The sequence below is a fragment of the Rhinoraja longicauda genome, chromosome 19 (assembly GCF_053455715.1).
Source record: "Rhinoraja longicauda isolate Sanriku21f chromosome 19, sRhiLon1.1, whole genome shotgun sequence".
Taxonomy (NCBI): Eukaryota; Metazoa; Chordata; class Chondrichthyes; order Rajiformes; family Arhynchobatidae; genus Rhinoraja; species Rhinoraja longicauda.
Window position 1 is genome coordinate 41029077 of NC_135971.1, and position 23613 is coordinate 41052689.

At 45.8% G+C, this 23613-nt stretch overlaps 1 protein-coding gene across 1 annotated transcript; it reads left to right on the plus strand.

Moving 5' to 3' along the window:
- The first annotated feature begins 520 nt into the window (after positions 1 to 520).
- Positions 521 to 23216, plus strand: LOC144602795 (nuclear factor 7, ovary-like). Its single transcript, XM_078415923.1, has 6 exons — positions 521 to 945; positions 7792 to 7887; positions 11991 to 12221; positions 15593 to 15615; positions 19170 to 19288; positions 21734 to 23216. The coding sequence occupies exons 1-6, from the start codon at positions 532 to 534 to the stop codon at positions 22255 to 22257; spliced, it is 1407 nt and encodes a 468-aa protein (XP_078272049.1). The 5' UTR covers positions 521 to 531; the 3' UTR covers positions 22258 to 23216.
- Positions 23217 to 23613: the final 397 nt, after the last annotated feature.

The window sequence follows — 23613 nt, forward strand, 5'->3', positions numbered from 1 at the left end:
GGAGAAGCTGCTTCCCAACAAACACGAGGCGATTAAACGACACGACCGATGTAAACAGAAATCTGATCTACCAGCTGCCGTGGCTGCACTCAGGACTTCGGGCTTTGTTGTTTTTGTTTTGCACTATATTCAGGCTATTTTTAATTGAAGCTTTTTGTTCTGTACAATGGGGTCTAGCGAGTACTGTTTATATAATCTGTTGTGCTGCCGCCAAGTAAGAATCTCGTTGTTCCGCTTCGGGACAAAAAAATAAAACAGAATCTTGAAATCTGTTGACAAAATGTTTAGGAAGTAACTGCAGATGCGGGTTTACACCGACGGTCGACACAAAATGCTGGAGTAAATCAGCGGGTCGGGCAACATCACGGGAGAAGAGGAAGAGGCTGCCTGACCCGCTGAGTTACTCCACCGTTGTTGTGTCCATGTTTGAAATCTGCAGATTTGTTGCAAAGAAACGTACCCGGAAATCGCCGACTTTGCAGCAGCGCGAAAGTGAAACTAAGTGCCCGGGACCCGGAGAGGGCAGCAGCGATGGCGAGTATAGACGTGCTACAGTCCATGAAAGATGAGGCGCTTTGCCCCATCTGCTTGGAGTTCTTTGTCCAGCCTGTAACCATAGACTGCGGCCACAATTTCTGCCGGACCTGCATCGTCCAGCACTGGCAGTCGGAGCGAGGGCCGGCCACTTGTCCGCAGTGCCGGGCGCTGCTGCCCGACAAGACGCTCAGACACAACCGGTTCGTGTCCAACATCGTGGAGAATGTAATGAAGCTCAGAGTGGACGAGGCGGTGGTTCAGACGGAGCTCCGCTGCCAGGAGCACGACGAGAGGCTGAAGGTTTACTGCAGCGATGACCAGAGGCCGATCTGTGTGGTGTGTGTCACGTCCCGCCATCACCACGGCCACTCCACCAGCCCGCTTGGCGAGGCCGCTGGACTCCATAAGGTGGGACACCGCGCTCACAGTGAACTGTCACAGGACAGGAACAGGAACATGCCTCTCTGTTCACCCAGTCCTCACCCACCACACAGAACAGAGAGAGAGTAGCACAGGACGGGAACAGGCCTCTCTGTTCACCCAGTCCTCACCCACCACACAGAACAGAGAGAGAGTAGCACAGGACAGGAACAGGCCTCTCTGTTCACCCAGTCCTCACCCACCACACAGAACAGGACAGGGACAGGCCTCTCTGTTCACCCAGTCCTCACCCACCACACAGAACAGAGAGAGAGTAGCACAGGACAGGACGGGAACAGGCCTCTCTGTCCACCCAGTCCTCACCCACCCACCACACAGAACACAGAGCACCACAGAACAGGCCTCTCTGTTCACCTCCTCACCCACCACACAGAACAGAGAGAGAGAGTAGCACAGGACAGGACAGGAACAGGCCTCTCTGTCCACCCAGTCCTCACCCACCACACAGAACAGAGAGAGAGTAGCACAGGACGGGAACAGGCCTCTCTGTTCACCCAGTCCTCACCCACCACACAGAACAGGACAGGGACAGGCCTCTCTGTCCACCCAGTCCTCACCCACCTCACAGAGCAGGACAGAAACAGACCCTTCGGCCCACAATGCCATAGAAGGTAGAAAAATACAGCACAGAAACAGGCCCTTCCGCCCACTGTCAGAGAACATAGAACAATACAGCACAGAAACAGGCCCTTCGGCCCATGGTGTCATAGAAGGTAGAAAAGTACAGCACAGTAACAGGCCCTTCGGCCCACAGTGCCATAAAAGGTAGAAAAGTACAGCACAGGAACAGGCCCTTCGGCCCACTGTCATAGCACATAGAAAAGTACAGCACAGAAACAAGCCTTCGGCCACTGTCAGAGAACATGGAACAGTACAGCACAGGAACAGGCCCTTCGGCCCACTGTCATGGCACATAGAAAAGTACAGCACAGTAACAGGCCCTTCGGCCCACAGTGTCATAGAATATGGAAAAGTACAGCACAGGAACAGTTCATTCGGCCCACTCTGTCAGAGAATAAAGACTAGAACAGCACAGGAACACGCCATTCGGCCCACACTGTCAGAGACTAAAGCCTAGTCAGCACAGGAACAGGCCATTCGGCCCACTCTGTCAGAGAATAAAGAATAGTGCAGCACTGGAACAGGCCCTTTGGCCCACAGTCATAGAATACACAACAGCACAGAATTAGGCCCTGTGACCCACTGTGCCGTAGAACATTGAAAGGTATGGCAGAGGACTTGTCACTTCAGCCCACAGAGTCATAGAATGTAGAAAAATATAGCACAGAAATAGGCCCTGCAGCCCATTATGTCATTGAATATCAAAAGGTTACTCCTTCCAGCGACCCAAACAGACTTTCCAAGCGAGAGAGAGGTTCACATGCACCTCCCCGAACCTAATCTACTGCGATGTTCCTGATTCGGTCTCCTATCCATGTTCTCCAGAGATGCTGCCCGACACGCTGAGTTACTCCAGCACTTTGTGTCTTATTATAGGAAAGTACAGCACAGGAGCAGACCTTTCAGCCCACAGTGTCGTTGGACATAGAACGGCGCAGCACTAGAGCAGGCCATTCAGCCCACAACGTTAGAATACTTGACCAAGTGAACCCGTTGGACCCAAACCTCTCCTGCATTGATGCAGCACCCTCTCCTCCCGCCTACCCCTCTCCCCATTCCCCCTTCCCCCTCTTCTTCCCATTCCCCCCAATCCATCCCCCTGAACCCCTTTATCCTCCCCCTCCCTCCCTCCACCTCCCCCTCTCTCTCCCTAGGAAATAGATTTAAACTTTAAAATGTGAATAACTTTAAAAATATAGCACCGATTTCAATGAAACTTCTTCCATTAGCACCAAAGGAACGACGGTGAGTAAAGTGGGCCTAAAATTGTCGCGCTATCGTGTCCCGTTTTGGCTGTAACTCAGGAACAAACAAACAAACGAGAGTTTTAGTATATAGACAGAAAAGCACAGGGCAAGAACTGATCCTCACAGTTTCATAGAACATAGAAAAATAGAGCACAGGAACAAGCATTTTGACCCACAATATCTATGCTGACCATGACGCTGTATAACTAATCTTCTCTGGTTCAAGTTTATTATTGACACACGTACCAAGGTACGGTGAGAAGCTTTTGTTTCGTGCTTATTTAATCAAATCAGATAATGCTATAAAAGAATAGAATCAAGCCAAACACAAGAGGAAAATCCAGAGCAAAGAGAAAGATGCCAGAGTGCAGAATATCATTTCTCAGCTTTACAATCAGGGGTGGCAATGGTGGCACACCGGTAGAGTTGCTTCCTTACAGCGCCAGAGACCCAGATTCAATCCTGACTATGGGTGCTGTCTGTAATGAGTTTGTACATTCTCCCACAAGCCAAAGATGTACAGGTTTGTTGGTTAGTTTGGCTTCAGTAAAAATTGTAAATTGTCCCTCGTGTGTAGGATAGTGCTGATGTACAGGGATCGCCGATCAGTGCGGACTTGATGGGCCGAAGGGCCTGTTTCTGCACTGTATCACTAAACTAAATTAAACTGAACAATGCAACAGTTCCACAGAAAAGATCCAAAGCCTGCAATAAGGTATGATAGAAAATCAGGTCTGTTGCCTCGATTTTGAAAGGACCATTCAGAAGTGCAATAAGAGGGGAAGAAGCTGTTTCTGACTCTGAAGTTGCTCTCTTGCAAGCTTCTGAATCTTCTGCTTGACAGGACCAGGGAGCAGAAGGAATGACCAGGCTTGGAAAGATCCTTAATTAATTTGGCTGTTCTTCCGAGGCAGCTTGAAGTATAGATGGAGTCATTGGTGGGGAGTGTGGTCTGTGTGACATACAGGGTTACATCCACAAATCTCTTCCTGCATATGATCCATGTCATTCCCCATATATTAATGTGTGTCTCCTAAAAGCCACTTTCATATTTGCCATGTACATCTCCTTTAAAGTTTGCACCTCTCACCTAAAGTTATGCCTCTAGTCTTTGACATTTCCTACCTTTTGTGGTGAAAATGTTCTGATTGTCCACCCTATCCTATGCCTTTGATTATTTTATAAACGTCTGTGGGATCTCCCTTCACCTGCTGGCATTCTGGGGAAAACAACCACTCCTTATACGTAATACCCACCCATCAAGACAACATTCTGAACCCTTCTCCAGACCCAACCGGAAAATCCATCTGTTAGTTCTTTCCCCAGATGCTGCCCGACCCGCGGAGTTCCTCCAGCAGTGTTTTACTCAAGATTCTAACATCTGCAGTTTAGTTTAGTTTAGAGATACAGCAGGGAAACAGGCCCTTCAAGGAGAACATAACTTGCATTGGAGACAGCCCAGATAATGCATATTGTTTGATTGCTCACATTACCTGTTTTCCCTATGACTAATGGTTGAGTAGGTTTGGTCTGTATTCGTTGCTGCTTCGAAGAATGAGACGTGACCTTGTTGAAACATGGAAGGTTATGAGGGGGATTTGCAAGACAGATGTTGAGAAGTTGATTTCCCTTGTGGTGGAATCTAAAAACAGGGTCATTATTCAAGAACGAGCAGTTCCTCATTTAGATGGAGAAGAGGAGAAACTTCTCCACGGAGGATGGTGAATCTTTGGAATAGTCTACTGCAGAGAGTTGTGGAGTAAAGGTCGTTAAATACGTTCAAGAGACAATTTGCCCCTAAGAGAGACGAGGACCATGAGAATGGGGAAGGGAAGTGGGTGGTCCTCAGGTAAAGGGCACAGGGGGCCATGTTATCAAAATCTGTTCCAATTTCTGACATTCTTAGATTATCCCTTCCATCTCTCTTCACCCGTTTTTTAATTGTTATTCTAATTATGAATGGAAATTCTGTCCTTGACCAGATGCATTGCAGCTACAGCCAAAAAAGCACAGCAATGCCTGTGCTTCCTCAGGAATCCAGCATGTCTCCAACGGCTCTTACTAACCTCTACAGATGCACTGAAGAAATTAGGCTATCGGGATGCATCGTTGCTTGGTTTGGGAATAGCTCTGCCTGAAGCAGCGAGAAATTGCAGAGAGTTGTGGATGCCACCCAGGCTATCACACAGGCCACATTCCCCACCATACACTGTTGGAAAGGGTGCAGAGAAGATTTATGTAGATGTTGGCAGGAATCGAGGGCCTCAGCTTTAGGGAGAGGCTGAGCAGGCCAGGACTCTTTGAGGAAAAGAGTCCTGGCCTGCTCAGCCTCTCCCTAAAGCTGAGGCCCTCGATTCCTGCCAACATCTACATAAATCTTCTTAAATGTTGGAGGATGGAGCGCAGGAAGATGAGGGGTGATCTTATAGAATTGTACAAAATCATGAGAGGAATAGATCGGGTAGATGTACAGAGTCTCTTAACCAGAGTAGGAGTATCGAGAACCAGAGGACATAGGTTTAAAGTGGGGGGGGAATATTTAATAGGGAAACCTTTTCACACAGTGGGTGGTAGGTGTATGAAGTGAGCTGCCAGAGGACGTCGTTGATCCAGGTACTATTGCAACGTTTAAGAAACATTTAGAGAGGTACATGGAGAGGACAGGTTTAGAGGGGTATGGGCCAAACGCAAGCAGGTACGACTAGTGCTGGTGACGGCAAATTGGGCCGAACTGCCTGTTTCCACGCTGCAAGATTCTATGACTATGACACTCCATCTGTGTTGCCAAGGGAGAACAGCCAACAAATTCTAGGACCCTTTCCACCATGGTCATATGGTCATTCCCTCTTCTCCCCGTTCCCATCAGGTGGAAGATCCAGAAGCTTGAAAGTCCATAAAGCGAGACTAGGGAATAGCTTCTTCCCCTGTCATAGAAACATAGAAAATAGGTGCAGGAGTAGGCCATTCGGCCCTTCGAGCCTGCACCGCCATTCAATATGATCATGGCTGATCATCCAGCTCAGTAACCTGTACCTGGCTTCACTCCGTACCCCCTGATCCCTTTAGCCACAAGGGCCACATCTAACTCCCTCTTAAATATAGCCAATGAACTGGCCTCAACTACCTTCTGTGGCAGAGAATTCCACAGACTCACCACTCTCTGTGGAAAGAAATGTTTTCTCATCTCGGTCCTAAAAGACTTCCCCCTTATCCTTAAGCTGTGACCCCTGGTTCTGGACTTCCCCAACATCGGGAACAATCTTCCCGCATCTAGCCTCTCCAACCCCTTAAGAATTTTATATGTTTGAATAAGACCCCCCCCCCCCCTCAGTCTTCTAAATTCCAGCGAGTATAAGCCTAGTCTATCCAGTCTTTCTTCAAATGAAAGTCCTGCCATCCCAGGGATCAATCTGGTGAACCTTCTCTGTACTCCCTCTAAGGCTAGAATGTCTTTCCTCAGATTAAGAGACCAAAACTGTACACAATACTCCAGGTGCGGTCTCACCAAGGCCCTGTACAACTGCAGCAGAACTTCCCTGCTCCTATACTCAAATCCTCTTGCTATGAATGTTATGATCATATTTACCATACTTCTGAAAGATCCTATCTGAAGATAGAGTACAGTCCCAATTCTCCAACTTAACTCATTGCGGACATTGGACTTTTTCTATGGAACTGTTATGCTCCATTGCTGGGAACTATATTCTGCACTCTGGTATTTTCTCTTTGCTCTTACTATTGTACTTGTTTCTTGTTTGATTGTATTCATGTATAGTATTACCTGATTTCTTTCCATAGAACACAAACAAAGGTTTTGCACTGCATCTCAGTACACATAACGATAATGAACCTATACCACGACCAAATTCCAATTCTGTTTATCCTGATGATTTAGGTGAAGGCTATTTCAACCCACGGTCTATGCCAGCATAAAGAGCGACCTTACTTCCCAATAATTTTCCCTGTAATCTATTCCTTCCACTTTCCCATCAACTTTACCCAGATTCAATCGCTCACCTGTATGCTCGGGGCAATTTACTGTGTCATCCTAAACTACCAAACAGAACACAATTACCTTTGGTGTTGGTTTTGTGTTATCAAGTGTACAGAGATGCAGTGAAAACATTTTCTCAGCCCACTATCCAAGCAAGTCATACCATTTATGAGTCCAATCAAACCATAGACCACGTCTACCAGGTCGTGCAAAGAAAACAATAAACAGTGTTGAGTATAGTGCTACACTAGAGAGAAAGTGCAGATGTTCTAAAAATGCAAACGTTGCAAGAATATAGATTGGGTGATCGGGACCATACCAACAGCTTATAAGAGTCTGATAAATAGTCTGATTTATATATGATTTCTATATAGATTTATAATAGCAGGAGAGAAGGTATTCCTGAAAGTCATACACACTTTCAAGATTTTGGATCTTCTGACTGATGCAACAGGCAAGAAGAGAGAATGACTGGGGAGGAAGTTGTCCTTGATCATGTTGCTGCTTTCCTGAGGAAGTGTGGTGTCGATGGAGTTGATGAGGGGGAGGCTGGTTTGAATGATGGACTGGGCGACATCGCAACTCTCTGCAATTTCTTGCAGTTTTGGGCAGAGCAGTTGCCAAACCAAGCTGTGATGCATTCTAATACGATGCTTTCCAGGGTGCATCTGTAGAAATTGGTTGGAGTCACTGGAAACATGCCGGATTGCCTGTTTTATGGAATATGGAAAAAATGACAAGCAAATGGGTGTAATCCACACAAGGAGACCGCCTCATGGAGAAACATGGTGGACCAGGTTGAAACTAGATGGCTGGAGCTATGAGGCTGCTCTGCCAACTGAGCCAGACTATAATTGGGGTTGATCTTCCAGATCATTGACAACAGACTTTAAAAATGTCGTCTTTTTCAGGAGACCGATGTGACTTTTTTTGCGCGTTTCTCTGTTCCAGGGAATGCTACGGAAAGAAATCGAGTCCCTGAGTGAACAAATGCTTGATTGCTGTGAAAGTCAGGATGAAGAAGAAGAAGATGTAAATAAACTGAAGGTACGAAGGGCCGTTTAAAGGTCCCACATCAAAGCACAGTTGAGATGGGAAACGAAACAGTTAATGTAAAAACTAGTGTGGCGGTCCAATGTCATGCATGTGAGATATTGACTCAATCTAGCACCAGGTAAATATTTAATTTCCGTGCCTTTCACTCCATTATATATTTGATCTGTTGTAATATTTTGTTTCCTCCGATTCCAGGCCAAAGATCACAATGATCATTTGCTCATGGTTCCAGCATCCTGAGTTTCTTGTGCCTTCATTGAAAGGCCCGATGTTTTCTCCAACTACACAGCATGAGAAGCGTAGGGAAGGGAGCATGAATCAGACAAGTGGTCCATCAAAACACAAAGTGCTGGAGTAATGCAGTGGGTGAGGTCAGGCAGCATCTCTGCAGGGGATGGATAAGCAATGTTTCGGGCTGTTTGTCCATTCCTTTCACAGATGCTCCTGAACCGATCAGTTCATAGTCATATAGCGTAGAAACAGGCCCTTCAGCCCAACTTGCCCACACGGGACAACATGTCCCATCTACACTAGTCTCACCAGCCTGTGTTGGCCCATATCCTTCGAAACCTACCTGATCCGTGTACCTGTCTAAATGTTTCTTAAACGTTGCAAGGGTACCTGCCTCAGCTACTTCCTCAGGCAACTCGTTCCATACACCTATCACCCGTTGTGTAAAAAAGTAACCTGCTGAGTTACTCCAGCTTTTTGTGAATAAAAAAGTAACCCCTCGGGTTCCTATTAAATCTTTCCCCTCTGCATGTATGTTCTCATCCGCATCTTTGCTATAAATGACAAACAGCAATGGGACCACCACCGAACCCCATGGCACACCATTAGTCACAGGCCTCCAGTCCGAAAAGCAACCTTCCACCATCATCCTCTCCTTCCTTCCATGAAGCCAGTTTTCTATCCATTCAGCTTTCTTTCCTTTGATCCCATGCGATTGTAAGGGGTTTCTGCGCCGATCTTTCGCCCGACCTAAGGTCCCCGTGCCTTGCTCTGATCCCTTGACCAGGCCGTGCACACTGGTTCCCCGTGAGTGGTTCGACCCACTCACCCCCTACGGTTCTAGACACTGGACTTAGATGCAGGAACGTTTATAGTGCAGAAAAATTCCACCAGACCAGATTTGAAAACCAGGGTTTAAATGAAAAAGGCTTTTATTTAGCGCTTGGGACTATTGTCCATGAATACTTATATATTGCTATACGACATATCTATTAAACACATATTGAATCACATGAATACCTTGGACTTATGAATCACAAAACGCACAGTTCCACAAGACGTATACACGAATACCTTTTTCGCTGAATTCTTAAACACACAGTTCTACAAGACATATACACGACTGTAAGATGGGGAACGTACGACACATCGCAAAATTGACCAACACATATTTCTTTACACACCCAACGTTTATTCAAACCACCCTCCCCTCTACACTAAACTATGTCCAGGATATGCAGGATTTGGAGTACATGCTCACCATGGGGCTATTACTGGGGTTACTGGCTGTTGGTTTTGCAGTATTTCTCCTCGTGTTGCGTGCCTGTTCCTCTCTCTTTGCATCCGTTTTTCTTGCCTGTCTTTTCTTCCTCCTGCATTCGTTTTCTTGCCTGCTTGCGTTCCTTGCAGGTTTTCTTCTTCCATTTAAAACCCAAAAGTCGTGGCCAGTTATACTATTTCTGACCCGTCCTATCTCCCGCCAGATCTTGGAATCTCTTTGTTTAAAAAGATATGTATGAGTTTTCTCTCTGATCTGCGCTTATGTCCGGGGATACCGGGGATGGCCAGACGGTGTTAATTGGTATTTCTTTGCAAGGTGATGGGTTTAACTGGTTTCCCATCACCTACCAGGTAGTTTTCTATGGGCTATTGTGCCCCCTTAACGAGATTAACTGTGTAGGTCGGCTTGGGGCATTGTGAGTATGCTGATGTCAGTGCCCCAGTGTCTGGACTTCGACCTGGTTTCGCAGGTTTCTGCATGGCCAAAACCCATCCATTGTTCTGGCCGTGGCTTTGCAGAAACCTAGAGACTGGGCTGTAAGGTTTTTGCTTTTGTGGCTGGTCACGAGGTCCTGCGGCTATCTTAGGACCCACAGATTGTGACAACCCTTGGAAAAAACCGACCGCAGCCTTTCTCCGCTATCAGCCCCAGTCTCCCGTTTAAAATGTCCAAACTGCAGCTCTTTGGTTTTGTGTTGCTTTCAGAATGAGGGAAAACTTCTCAAATCTTACACGATGTATATTTCCGACAGCACTTTGTATTTTGCTCAAGATTCCAGTATCTGCACTTCCTTGTATCTCCATGTGCTCCATCAAGCCTGTCCACCTTTCTAGTCATAACTTTTGACTTCTCTCTATTATCATATCATCATATCATATATATACAGCGCGGAAACAGGCCTTTTCGGCCCACCAAGTCCGTGCCGCCCAGTGATCCCCGTACATTAACACTATCCTACACCCACTAGGGACAATTTAAAAAAAAACATTTTTACCCAGTCAATTAACCTACATACCTGTACGTCTTTGGAGTGTGGGAGGAAACCGAAGATCTCGGAGAAAACCCACGCAGGTCACGGGGAGAACGTACAAACTCCTTACAGTGCAGCACCCGTAGTCAGGATCGAACCTGAGTCTCCGGCACTGCATTCGCTGTAAAGCAGCAACTCTACCGCTGCGCTACCGTACCTATTACATCAATTCATCTATGACATCTCTCCAGTCTGAAGAGTTCCAGAGGCTCACAAACCTTTGAGCAAACAAAAATCATTCCCTTTCCCTTGGAGATAAAAGGAACTGCATATGCTGGAATCTTGGACAAAACATAAAGTGCTGGAGGAGCTCAGGGAATCAGGCAGCATCAGCGGACGAAATGAATAGGTAACATTTTGGATCAGGACATTTCTTCAGGCTCATTCCTCAGATTTCTTTCTTCATTCCCTCCTTCAGTAGGTAAAGCTGTTGGCTGAATCTATCCTGTTCTAGATTGACTCAACCAGAGAAAGTATCCTGTCAACAAGACAGACACAAAATGCTGGAGTAACAGTGGGACAGGCAGCATCTCTGTCTGAAGGAATAGGTGACGTTTTGGGTCTTGACCCTTCTTCAGACTGAATCAGGGGAGAGGGTGATACAGAGATAATGAAATATGTTTTGTGTCTATCTTCAGTTTAAACTAGCATCTGCAGTTCCTTCCTGCAACATATCCTGTCAACAACTCCACTCAAAACCTTATTCACTTCCCATATAATACAACTCCTTTTAATGATGTCAAGTTAATGAACCTATTCAACACAGCCTACTGTAAACAAGGAGATTGAATCTGCACCACAGTGTCAAACCATCACCATCCCAGAACATGGGACAAGCCCTTTGGCCCACAATATCTGCCAAACATAATGACAGGACCAACTCTTATCTGCCTGCACATTGTCCATATCCCACCATTCACTTGCCTGTCCAAAAGCCTCTAAAATGATTCTAATGTATCTGCCTCAACCACCCCCCTCCACCCCCCCCCCCCCCCCCACCTTACAACAGCACATTCCAAGCACTCACCACCCTTTGTGTAAATAAAAATACTTGCACTGCACATCTCCCTTAAACTTGCTCCTCTCACCTTAAAGATGTTTCCTCCCACATTCCAAAGATGTGCAGGTTTATGGGTTAAATGGCCTCTGTAATTTGTCCCCGGTGTGTAGGATAGAACTAGTGTATGGGTGATCACTGGTCACCACAGACTTGGTGGGCCAAAGGCCCAGTTTCAACACTGTATCTCTAAAATAAAAAGAAAGGTAAAGTCTGATTAAAGATAGTTCAAAGGTCTCCAATGAGGTAGATGGTTGGTCAAAACCGGTCTCTAGTTCGTGAGAGGATGGTTCAGTTGCGTGGAAACAGCTGGATGAAACTGTCCCTGAATCTGGAGGTGTGTGTTTTCAGTTATAACCTAGCATAATGTTCAGCTGTGGCATGGTGGAACAAAGAGCCTGTTCCTGTGCTGTACTGTTTCCTGTTCTGTGCTCCACGACCCATGAACTTCTCACCTTGCACTGGGTAAATCCACCTGTTGTTTATTCCATCAGAAAGAATCTGCGGCTCTGCAGAAGAACATTGAATCTAAGTTCGAAGAACTGCACCAGTTTCTGCACCAGGAAGAGAAAAAGCTGAAAACAATACTGGAGCAAAAGGAAAATGCCATATTGCAACAAAAAGATGAAAATCTAAAGAAAATCTCCGAACAGCATGCATCACTTAAGAAAGCAATCTTGGACATGCAAGAAAAACTGAGTCTGGAAGATGCAGAGTTTATGCAGGTATTGTCTATTGTTTACATGGGAAACATGATGCCATTACCATTCAGATTCTAAAACCCAATGTACAGTAGAGAACTCCATCAGTCCACATTCAGAACTTTGGCAGCATCAGTTCCAGAATGGGTGGTACGGTGGCACAGCGGTATAGTTGCCTTACAGCACTTACAGCGCCAGAGACCCAGGTTCGATCCCGACCACGGGTGCTGGCTGTATGGAGTTTGTACATTCTCCCTGTGACCGCATGGATGTTCTCCGAGAACTTTGGTTTCCTCCCACACTCCAAAGACGTGCAGGTTTGTAGGTTAATTGGCTTCGTAGAGATGTAAATTGTCCCAAGTGTGTGTGGGAGAGTGTTAATGTGCGAGGATCGCTGGTCGGCACAGACTCAGTGGTCAGAAGGGCCTGTTTCCGGGCTGTATCTCTAAACCAATATCGCAGCTTTTCCAGACTCTTGGATCATATTCATTAATACTCCAACACACTTAATTAATGGAGAAACAAGAAATTGCTGATGCTGGTTTCCACAAGAGGATACAAAGTTCTTGAATAGCTCAGCAGATCAAGCACCATTGAACATGCTGCTTCACCTGCTGTTATAACAGCACCATCAAACATGCTGCTTCACCTGGTGTTATAACAGCACCATCAAACATGCTGCTTCACCTGCTGTTATAACAGCACCATCAAACGTGCTGCTTCACCTGCTGTTATAACAGCACCATCAAACGTGCTGCTTCACCTGCTGATATAACAGCACCATCAAACGTGCTGCTTCACCTGCTGATATAACAGCACCATCAAACGTGCTGCTTCACCTGCTGAGTTATAACAGCACTATGTACACTAATGAGGTCTGAATCACTCCAGAGGAGGTTCTGACCCAATTCATCATGTTTCCTTTCCCCCTCGACAGATGCTGCATGATCTGATGAATTCCTCAGGCACTTTGTGTTTTGCACTGTTTTAAATCAGTGTTTACAGATGATATGCAGAATAACAATAAACATTCCAGTTAACTCGTTATCACCTACCCCACAGGCAACAATGGACCATTGTGGGCTACACCTTTCCTCGATCATCGTTTTTTGCATATCTTTCATTCATTTCTTCTATGTACCTTCTATATCTCTCATTTTCGTTTCCCCTGACTCTCAGTCTGAAGAAGGGTCTCGACCCCAAACCTATTCCTTTCTTCCAGAGATGCTGCCTGGCCCGCTGAGTTACTCCAGATTTTAGAGTCTATTCCAGTTAACCAGGTACATTTAAACAGAGCACTGGAAGCAGAACGAGGCAAGTTTCAAGGAAGCATGGGGAGTGGGGCCCAGGTGAGTTTTAAGGGAGACTGGTTAAGTCAAGTTGAGCTTATTGTCATATGAATGCGTACAGTGAGGGACAGATGCAGTGAAAATCTTGCTGCTTGCACCATCACAAGCTTATAGACACAATCAGCACACAGAATCATGTTAGACTCAAGTTCTGCAAGCCAGTGAAAAGGAAAAGACTAGTTGGGCATTGAGTATAAGTGTCAGGAAGACACGATGCAGATTTGTAGCACTTTGGTTAGACCTCATTTGGAGTATTGTGTGCAGTTCTGGACACCCCAATATAAGAAGTCTGTAGAGTCCATTGGAGAGAATGCACAAGATGTTGACCAGAATGATGCCTGGATTACAGGGAATTAGTATCAGAAGAGGATGGACAAACTTGGATAGTTTTCTCTGGACTGTCGCTGTTTTCTCTGGACTGATGGAAGTAGATCAAATTAAGAGAGCCACCGGGTAGACGGTCAGAACCCTTTCTCATGGTGGAAATATGAAAGATCGGGCATAGCTTGATGGTGAGGAGACAAAATATAATGGAGATGTGTGGGGCAGGCGAGGGGTGGTTGGTGCCTGGAATGCAGGGCCAGGGGTGATGGTGGTGGGTGCAGGACCAATACTGGTGTTTATGGGCTTTTAGACAGGCACGTCATGGTCGCGTGCAGGCAGATGAGATTAGTTTATCTTGGCATTGTGTTTGGAACAGGCATTGTGGGCCAAAGGGCCTGCTCCAGTATTGTGCCGTGCTGCTCTGTGAGTGTGGAACTTTAGCACCAGAATGCTGAAGGAAGAATGGCAACTAAGAGTTGGAAGGAACTGCAGATGCTAGTTTAAACCGGAGATAGTTTGACTTCTCTAACTTCAAGTAACCCTTGCTTTCCCTCTCACTCCATCCCTCCCCCTTCCCAGTACTCCAACCAGTCTGACTGTCCCTGATTACATTTTATCTCTGTTTGCTTTGTTGTTACCTTCTCATCGCTAACAATGATCTATTCTACACTTTCCTTCATCTCCACCCCCTTTGATGTCTCGTTCTCACACCTTATACTTTCTTATCTCTGTATCTCCCCCTCCCCTGACTCTCAATCTGAAGAAGGGTCTCAACACGAAACGTCACCCATTCCTTCTCTCCAGAAATGCAGCCTGTCCCACTGAGATACTCCAGCATTTTGTGTCTATCAATGGCGACTAAGACCTTGGTGTGTTAAAAGGAACAGGGAAATCAACAAGTGATGTGGCAAATTGGATGCATCAGGACTTCCAAATAGTCACACCGTGAAATAATAGTGGTCTTTTGCACCAAAGAATCATTTCCTCATAGGTCTGTGAGCTTCAATTTTAACAGTTTTTCTGTTAATAGACCATAGAACTTGGAACATTGCACAGGAGCCGACCTTTCAACCCACAATCTCACAGCTGAATATGATTCCAAGCTAAACTAATCTCTTCAGCCTGCACATGATCCATATCCCTCCATGCCCTGCATATCCGCGTGCCTATCTAAAAGCCACTTAAATGCTGCTATTTTATCGACATGCCCACCACTGAGAATTTCGAACTATGAGTTCGGTATTGAAACTATTCTGTGTCCAAATCTTGTGACTCAGTGTAAAGTCAAATTGCAATTGTTACACAATAATATTCGAAATGCATTTTTACCGTTGTTTAAGTTTCTGACAGATCTTTGTAATGCGATGTTGTAATAAAAGGCCCACCCTTTTATTGGTGGTTCAGCGATAAAGTTGCTGCCTCACAGCACCAGGGACCCGGGTTTGATCCTGACAACGCGTACTGTCTGTACAGAGTTTGTACGTTTTCCCCGTGACCTCCGTGGGATTTCTCAGAGATCTTCGGTTTCCCCACACACTCCAAAGCCGCACAATTTTGTGGATAATTGGCTTGGTTTAAATGTAATTGGTCAGCAGTATGTGCAGGATAGTGTCAATGTGCGGGGATCGCTGGTCGGTGTGGGCTCAGTGGGTCGAAGGGCCTGTTTCTCTGCTGTATCTCCACAACTAAAAACTAAAACTAAAACAATCTTCTCTCTTTCAGGATATTAAAAATATTCTTGGCCGGTAAGTGCATTATTGTCCATATTTGGCTGACAATTATATATTCTGTAATGCAACCCATTCCACCTGTAGTCCTTTGCATTTTTGGATACGGATGGCAGACAAAGTGAATGAATACTTGGGTTCATTGGAGCAAAAAACTTTAGGGGCTGGAAATCCAGAACAAAGACAGGAGACACACGGAAATGCAGATGCTGAAATCTTGAGCAAAACACAGGGTGGTGGAGGAACTCAGCGGCATCTGTTGATGTAATGGACAGGTGACATTTCGGGTCGGGACCCTTCTTCATACTGATTGTAGTAGCAGGGAGAAAGCTGAGAAGGAGTAGTGAGCGGGACAAAGCCTGGCGAGTGATAGGTGGATACAGTTTGGGCGCGGGTTTTATTGGCAGTGGAATAAGTGACACAGGCTGGAGATAAAAAGGCAACAAATATGTGTCAGATAAGAAGAGAGGATGGGTGAAATGCAAAGTAAAAGGGAGGGATCTAGATGGAAGGGGACATGGCAAGATACATAGAACAGACAGCACAAGAACAGGCATTTCAGCCCACAATGTGTACGCCATACATGATGCCAAGACAAATCATTATCTGCTTGCACATACTTTTTTGAGGATGTAACAAGTAGATTGGATAAGGGAGAGCCAGTGGATATCGTGCATCTCGACTTTCAAAAAACCTTTGGCATGTTCCCTCACAAGAGATTAGTGTGCAAAATTAGAGGCCGTAGTATTGGGGGTAGGATATTGACAAGGATAGAGAACTGCTTAGCAGACAGGAAGTAAAGAGTAGGAATTACCAGGTCCTTTTCAGAATGGCAGGCAGTGACTTGTGGGGTGCTGCAAGGCTCGGTGCTGGGACCCCAGTTATTTACAATATATATTAACGATTTAGATGTGGGAATTAAATGTAACATCTGCAAGTTTGTGGATGACACGAAGCTGGGTGGCAGTGTGAGCTGCGAGGAAGATGTTATGAGGCTGCAGGGTAAGTTGGGTAGGTTGGATGAGTGGGCAGATGCATGGCAGATGTAGTAGAATGAGGATAAATGTGAAGTTATCCACTTTGGTGGCAAGAACAGGAAGGCAGATTATTATCTGAATGGTGTCAGATTAGGAAGAGACCTGGGTATGCTTGTACATCAGTCACTGAAAGTAAGCATGCAGGTACAGCAGGCAGTGAAGAAAGCTAATGGCATGTTGGTCTTCTTTGCGAGCGGATTTCAGTTTAGGAGAAAGGAGGTCCTGCTGCAGTTGTGCAGGGTCCTGGTGAGACCGCACCTGGAGTATTGTGTGCAATTTTCGTCTCCTAATTTGAGGAAGGACATTATTACTATTGAGGGAGTGCAGCGTAGGTTCACCAGGTTAATTCCCCGGGATGGCGGGACTGACATATGATGAAAGAATTGGTCGACTGGGCTTCTATTCACTGGAATTTAGGATGAGAGGGGATCTTATACAAACATATACATTTCTTAGAGGATTGGACAAGCTAGATGCAGAGAAATATTTCCGGATGTTGGGAGAATCCAGAACGAGGAGTCACAGTTTAAGAATAAGGGGTATGCCATTTAGGACTGAGATGAGGAAAAACGTTATCACCCAGAGAGTTGTGAATCTATGGCATTCTCTGCCACAGAAGGCAGTGGAGGCCAATTCGCTGGATGTTTTCATGGAAACAAACATACCGTAGATAGATAGAAAATAGGCGCAGGAGTAGGCCATTCAGCCCTTCGAGCAAGCAGCGCCATTGAATGTGATCATGGCTGATCATCCACAATCAGTACCCCGTTCCTCCCTTCTCCCCATATCCCTTGATTCCGCTAGCCCTAAGAGCTCTATCTAATTCTGTTTTGAATGCATCTTTGTATCGGCCTCCACTGCCTTCAGAGGCAGAGAATTTTCTTCACTGTAGCTGCATGCTTACTTTCAGTGACTGATGTACTAGGACACCCAGGTTTCGTTGCACCTCCCCTTTTCCTAATGTGATGCCATTCATATAATAATCTGCCGCCTTGTTCTTACCACCAAAGTGGAAACTTCACATTTATCCACATTAAACTGCATCTGCCATGCATCTGCCCACTCACCCAACCTATCCAAGTCACCATGCATCCTTAAAGCATCCTCTTCACAGTTCACACTGCCACCCAGCTTTGTGTCATTTTCAAATTTGCTAATGTTACTTTTAATTCCTTCATCTAAATCATTAATATATATTGTAAATAGTTATGGACCCAGCCTTGTGGCACCCCACTAGTCACACCCTGTCATTCTGAAAGGGATCTGTTAATTCCTACACTTTGTTTCCTGTCTGCCAACCAATTTTCTATCCATGTCAATACCCTACCCCCATGTGCTCTAATTCTGCCCACTAAACTCCTGTGTGGGACCTTATCAAAGACTTTCTGAAAACCAGATACACTACATCCACTGGCTCCCCCTTATCCATTTTACTTGTTACATCCTTAAATAATTCCAGAAGATTTGTCAAGCAGGCTTTCCACTTCGTAAATCAATGCTGACTTGGACCGATCCTGTTACTGCTATCCAAATGTGCTGCTAATACATCTTTAATAATTGACTCCATCATCTTCCCCACCACCAGTGTCAGGCTAACTGGTGTATAATTCCCTGTTTTCTCTCTCCCTCCTTTCTTAAAATGTGGGATAACATTAGCTACCCTCCAATGCACATGAACTGATCCAGAATCTATAGAACATTGCAAAATGATCACCATCCACAATTTCTAGAGCCATCTAGAATGCCCAACAGGCCTTGCGGATTAATCAGCCTTCAGTCCCATCAGTCAACCCAACACCATTTCCTGACACCCTGGATCCTCTGTCCCCTAGTACATCTGGGAGATTGTTTGTGTCATCCTTAGTAAAGACAGAATCAAAGTGCCTGTTCAACTCGTTTGTCATTTTCTTCTTCCCCATAATAAATTCACCTGTTTCTGTCTCCAAGAGACCCACATTTGTCTTAACTAATCTTTTCCTTTTTTCATACCTAAACATGGAGAAGGTTAATAGCTGGTGGCTGTTAAGCTACCAGCAATGGATAATAAAAACCAATGTCTCATGTGCAAGGGATGAGATATGATACAATACAATAGAACTTTACTTATCCCAGGAGAGAAATTGTTCTGCCAGCAAAATACAACATAAAACACAAGATACATGAAGCATGGAATTTAAGTGCTGAGTGGAAAGTCCAGGATTTGGGATGCAGTACGGGGAGTTCAATACTATCAGAAGTGTTGCCTTTTGGTTGAGGTCTCCATTTGCTTTCTGAGGTAGCCCTTGCAGAATACTATAAAAACCAACTGAAAATTCCTCCTTGGTCAATAACTATCCCCAATCAACACATAGAATAGCTTGATTTATATATTTCTTATATATGTTGTTCATATTTCCCTATGACCTAAGTCTCGGATAGTAGTCTCTGAAAAGTCAGAAGTTGAGGGCAGTGCTGACAAGTATATAAAGTGAGATCATAGATATGGTGTATCATTCTACTTTTGCATCTCAGCAATACTTTTTATTTCCAACACAGGTGTGAAAACATGCAGTTCCAAAGACCCGCCAGAGTTTCCATTGACCTCAGAGAAGATGATTTCAGCGGCCCCTTTCAGTTCAGCCTGTGGAAACGGATGCTGAAACTAATTAATCCAGGTAAACTTATCTTCCAGTAGAGTCGAGGAATTATGGTGTTTGAAATATGGAAGAGATTTTGATAGAGTTGTGAGGAAAAATTGACACATTTGGTCCAGTCTGAAGAAAGGTTTCGCCCTGAAACGTCACCTATTCCTTTTATCCAGAGATGCTGCCTGACCCACTGAGTTACTCCAGCTTCTTGTGTCTATGTTCAGTGTAAATTAGCCCCTGCATGTCCTTCCTACACATTTGGGACAGGACAGCCCACAGGTTCAGTAGCGATACTCCAGATATGTAACACGGCTGGTAATCCTGGGGCCTGAACTAACAGTTTAAAGAGTTCAGTACAGTGCAGGAGCAGACCCTTTGGCCCACAATGTCCATGCCGACAATGAAGCCAAGATAAACTAATCTCCTCTACCTGAAACCTATACCTCCATTCTCTGCATATCCATGCACCTCTAAAAGACACTATGGTGTCTGCCTCCACCATCTCATCCAGCAACATGCTCCAGGCATCCTTTGTGTTAAAAAGAACATGCCCCGTACATATTTTTTTAACTTCATCGCTCTCACCTTAAAGCCACGTCCTGTGGTGCACAACATTTTCACCCTGGGGAAAAAAGGTTGTGAATGTCTACCTTATCTCTGCCTTCCATCAGTTTAAGCATTGCTATCAGCTTCATATCACACGATGGAAACTGTGTCATTTAAATTTAGTTCATAATTTTGAATTTCATAATTTGGAATTTTGGAATAATTTGGAATATCTAGCCTCTATTAAGATGACCACGAAAAATGCAATATACAATAGGTGCAGGAGGAGGCCATTCGGCCCTTCGAGCCAGCACCACCATTCAATGTGATCATGGCTGATCATTCTCAATCAGTACCCCGTTCCTGCCTTCTCCCCATACCCCCTGACTCCGCTATCCTTAAGAGCTCCATCTAGCTCTCTCTTGAATGCATTCAGAGAATTGGTGACCACTGCCTTCTGAGGCAGAGAATTCCACAGATTTACAACTCGCTGACTGAAAAGGTTTTCCTCATCTCCGTTCTAAATGGCCTACCCCTTATTCTTAAACTGTGGCCCCTGGTTCTGGACTTCCCCCAACATTGGGAATATGTTTCCTGCCTCTATCGTGTCCAAACCCTTAATAATCTTATATGTTTCGATAAGATCCCTCTCTTCCTTCTAAATTCCAATGTATACAAGCCTAGTCACTCCAGTCTTTCAACATATGACAGTCCCGCCATTCCGGGAATTAACTTAGTAAACCTATGCTGCACGCCCTCAATGGCAAGAATATCCTTCCTCAAATTTGGAGACCAAAACTGCACACAGTACTCCAGGTGCGGTCTCACTAGGGCCCTGTACAACTGCAGAAGGACCTCTTTGCTCCTATACTCAACTCCTCTTGTTATGAAGGCCAACATTCCATTGGCTTTCTTCACTGCCTGCTGTACCTGCATGCTTTCTTTCAGTGACTGATACACTAGAACACCCAGATCTCGTTGTACGTCCCCTTTTCCTAACTTGACACCATTCAGATAATAACCTGCCTTCCTATTCTTACCACCAAAGTGGATAACCTCACACTTATCCACATTAAACTGCATCTGCCATGCATCCGCCCACTCACACAACCTGTCCAAGTCACCCTGCAACCTCATAGCATCTTCCTCACAGTTCACACTGCCACCCAGCTTTGTGTCATCTGCAAATTTTCTAATGGTACTTTTAATCCCTTCATCCAAGTCATTAATGTATATTGTAAACAGCTGCGGTCCCAGCACCGAGCCTTGCGGTACCCCACTCGATACTGCCTGCCATTCTGAAAGGGACCCATTTATCCCCACTCTTTGCTTTCTGTCTGCCAACCAATTTTCGATCCATGATCACATTGTCAGTATCCTACCCCCAATACCATGTGCTCTAATTTTGCCCACTAATCTCCTATGTGGGACCTTGTCAAAGGCTTTCTGAAAGTCAAGGTATACCACATCCACCGGCTCTCCCCTGTCAATTATCCTAGTTACATCCTCAGAGGTACAGGTGAACCTCTGCCTTACCTGGAAAGACTGTTTGGTTCCTTGGATGGAGTCGAGGGGGAAGGTAAATGGACAGGTGTTGCATCTCCTGCAGTTGCAGGGGAAAGTACCTGGGGGGGGGGAGTGGTTTGGGTGGGAAGGAACGAGCTGACCAGGGAGTTTTGGAGGGAACGGTCTCTGTGGAAAGCAGAAAGGGGTGGAGATGGGAAGATATGGCCAGCAGTGGGATCCTGTTGGAGGTGGCGAAAATGTTGGAGGATTATATGTTGTATGCGATGGCTGATGGGATGGAAGGTGAGGACAAGGGGGACTCTGTCCTTGTTACGAATGGGGAGAGGGGGAGCAATGTGTCAAAATGTTTGATTGGCAAATCGTGTGAATTCACCATGCAGACCTTTTTCTCCCCTTCAGTCCCGATCAAACTGAAGCTGAATCCGAACACTGCGCATCCGAGACTCATCCTGTCCAGTGACCTGACAGCCATCAGACTCGGTGCTAAACAGATGGTCCCTGACAGACCAGAGCGATTTGTGCAGTGGCACGGTGTCCTGGCTTCTCAGGGCTTCAACACTGGGAGCCACTACTGGGAGGTAGAGGTCGGAAGGAACACTATGTGGAGTGTGGGAGTGGTAAAGGCATCGGTACCGAGGAAAGCGGAGTTCACACCGGAGCCGAAATCCGGAGCCTGGGTATTGTGGCGTCTGGGAGAGGAATATACCACTATGTCTGCACCACGTACTGCCCTCCCTGTTCCAGTCAAACCCCAGAGATTGGGCGTCTACCTGAACTATGAGGCTGGCCAGGTGACATTGTACAATGCCGATTACATGTCACATCTGTACACTTTCACGGACAAGTTCACCGAGAAACTCTATCCTTTCTTCTTAACGGGCTGCAACATTGATTCATTGCAAATAGTCCACTTGCATATATAGGTTTATTTGGTGTATGCGCGGTCAACCTTTATGGGGAGACACTTGAAACTGCCCTCCTCCAGGGGTTATCAGTGTTAATCAGTGTCTGATAAGTCGTTCCAACAATGTCTCCACCTGTAAACTCCATCTTTAGATATCTAAGACCAAGTAGACCTGTTGGGGCCCAAATCTCTCATGCATTGGTGCAGCACCCTCTCCTCTCCCCCTCCCCCCTACACCCCCCTTCCCTTCCCTCCCTAGGAGATAGATTTAAACTTTAAAATGTGAATAACTTTAAAAATATACACCGATTTCAATGAAACTTCTTCCATTCGCACCAAAGGGATGAGTAAGGTGGGCCTAAAATTGTCACGCTATCGTGTAACGTTTTGGCTGTAGTTCAGGAACAGACAAACAAACAAACAAACGACAGTTTTAGTATGTCGATGTCCCTATCTGCAAACATTCCTGAGCCAAACATCTCTAACACATTCTGATGCGTTAAACTTGCCCTCACTACCCATCTTTTTGGCCAATTAACACTGAGCTTAGCCATCTTCATTTATTCCTATTTTGCTCAACTTAAATATACACAAAATTCTGGAATGCTGATAAAAGGTCAGCAAATCTACAGGTTCACCCTGTGACTGTGTGGGTTTCCTCCGGTGCTCGGGTTTCTTCAAATAATCTAAAGACATGCTGCGCCACCGTGTCGCCTATTATTAAGATTTAGTTCGGGATATGCTGAGAACAGAAGATTTTAATTTTGGTGGTCATGCCCGTTGTTTGAAATGCACCTTATTTTATATGTGTATTTTGTGTACCTTTTTTGAGATGCTTGTGTGTATTTCACTAACTTAAATGCTTCCTGAGTCTAATATTATGCACGCATTATGCAGAAGTGGCTGCGGCTAACGGCTGCGGCTCGCTAGCAGTCTGTTCGTCTTTTTTCCTTTTTTTTTGTTGTGTGTCGGTGTTTGGATGGTTTTTGTATTTTTTTTTTGGTTGTGTATGTGTGGGGGGTGATGGTGTGGGTGGGGGTGGTGGTGTGGGTGGGGGGTGGCGGGGGGGGGTGGGGGAAACTTTTCTCTTCCTCACGGCTCACGGCTCGGCTGCGGGGCCTAACATCGCCCGGTGCGGCTCGGCCGCTGGACTTTACATCGCCTGGTGCGGCTTGGCCGCTGGACTTTACATCGCCCGGTGCGGCTTGGCCGCTGGACTTTACATCGCCCGGTGCGGCTTGGCCGCTGGACTTAACAGTGCCCGGTGCGGCTCGGCCGCGGGACTTTACATCGCCTGGTGCGGATCGGCCGCGGGACTTTACATCGCTGGTGCGGCTTGGCCGCTGGACTTAACATTGCCCGGTGCAGCTCGGCC

Bases quoted from the DNA above. Each gene is read 5' to 3' on its own strand.
- LOC144602795 (XM_078415923.1), top strand. From the start codon at position 532: ATGGCGAGTATAGACGTGCTACAGTCCATGAAAGATGAGGCGCTTTGC. The intron at 15,616-19,169 runs GTAAGTGCATTA...TTTCCAACACAG, and splicing joins ATTAAAAATATTCTTGGCCG to GTGTGAAAACATGCAGTTCC. The intron at 19,289-21,733 runs GTAAACTTATCT...TCTCCCCTTCAG, and splicing joins GCTGAAACTAATTAATCCAG to TCCCGATCAAACTGAAGCTG.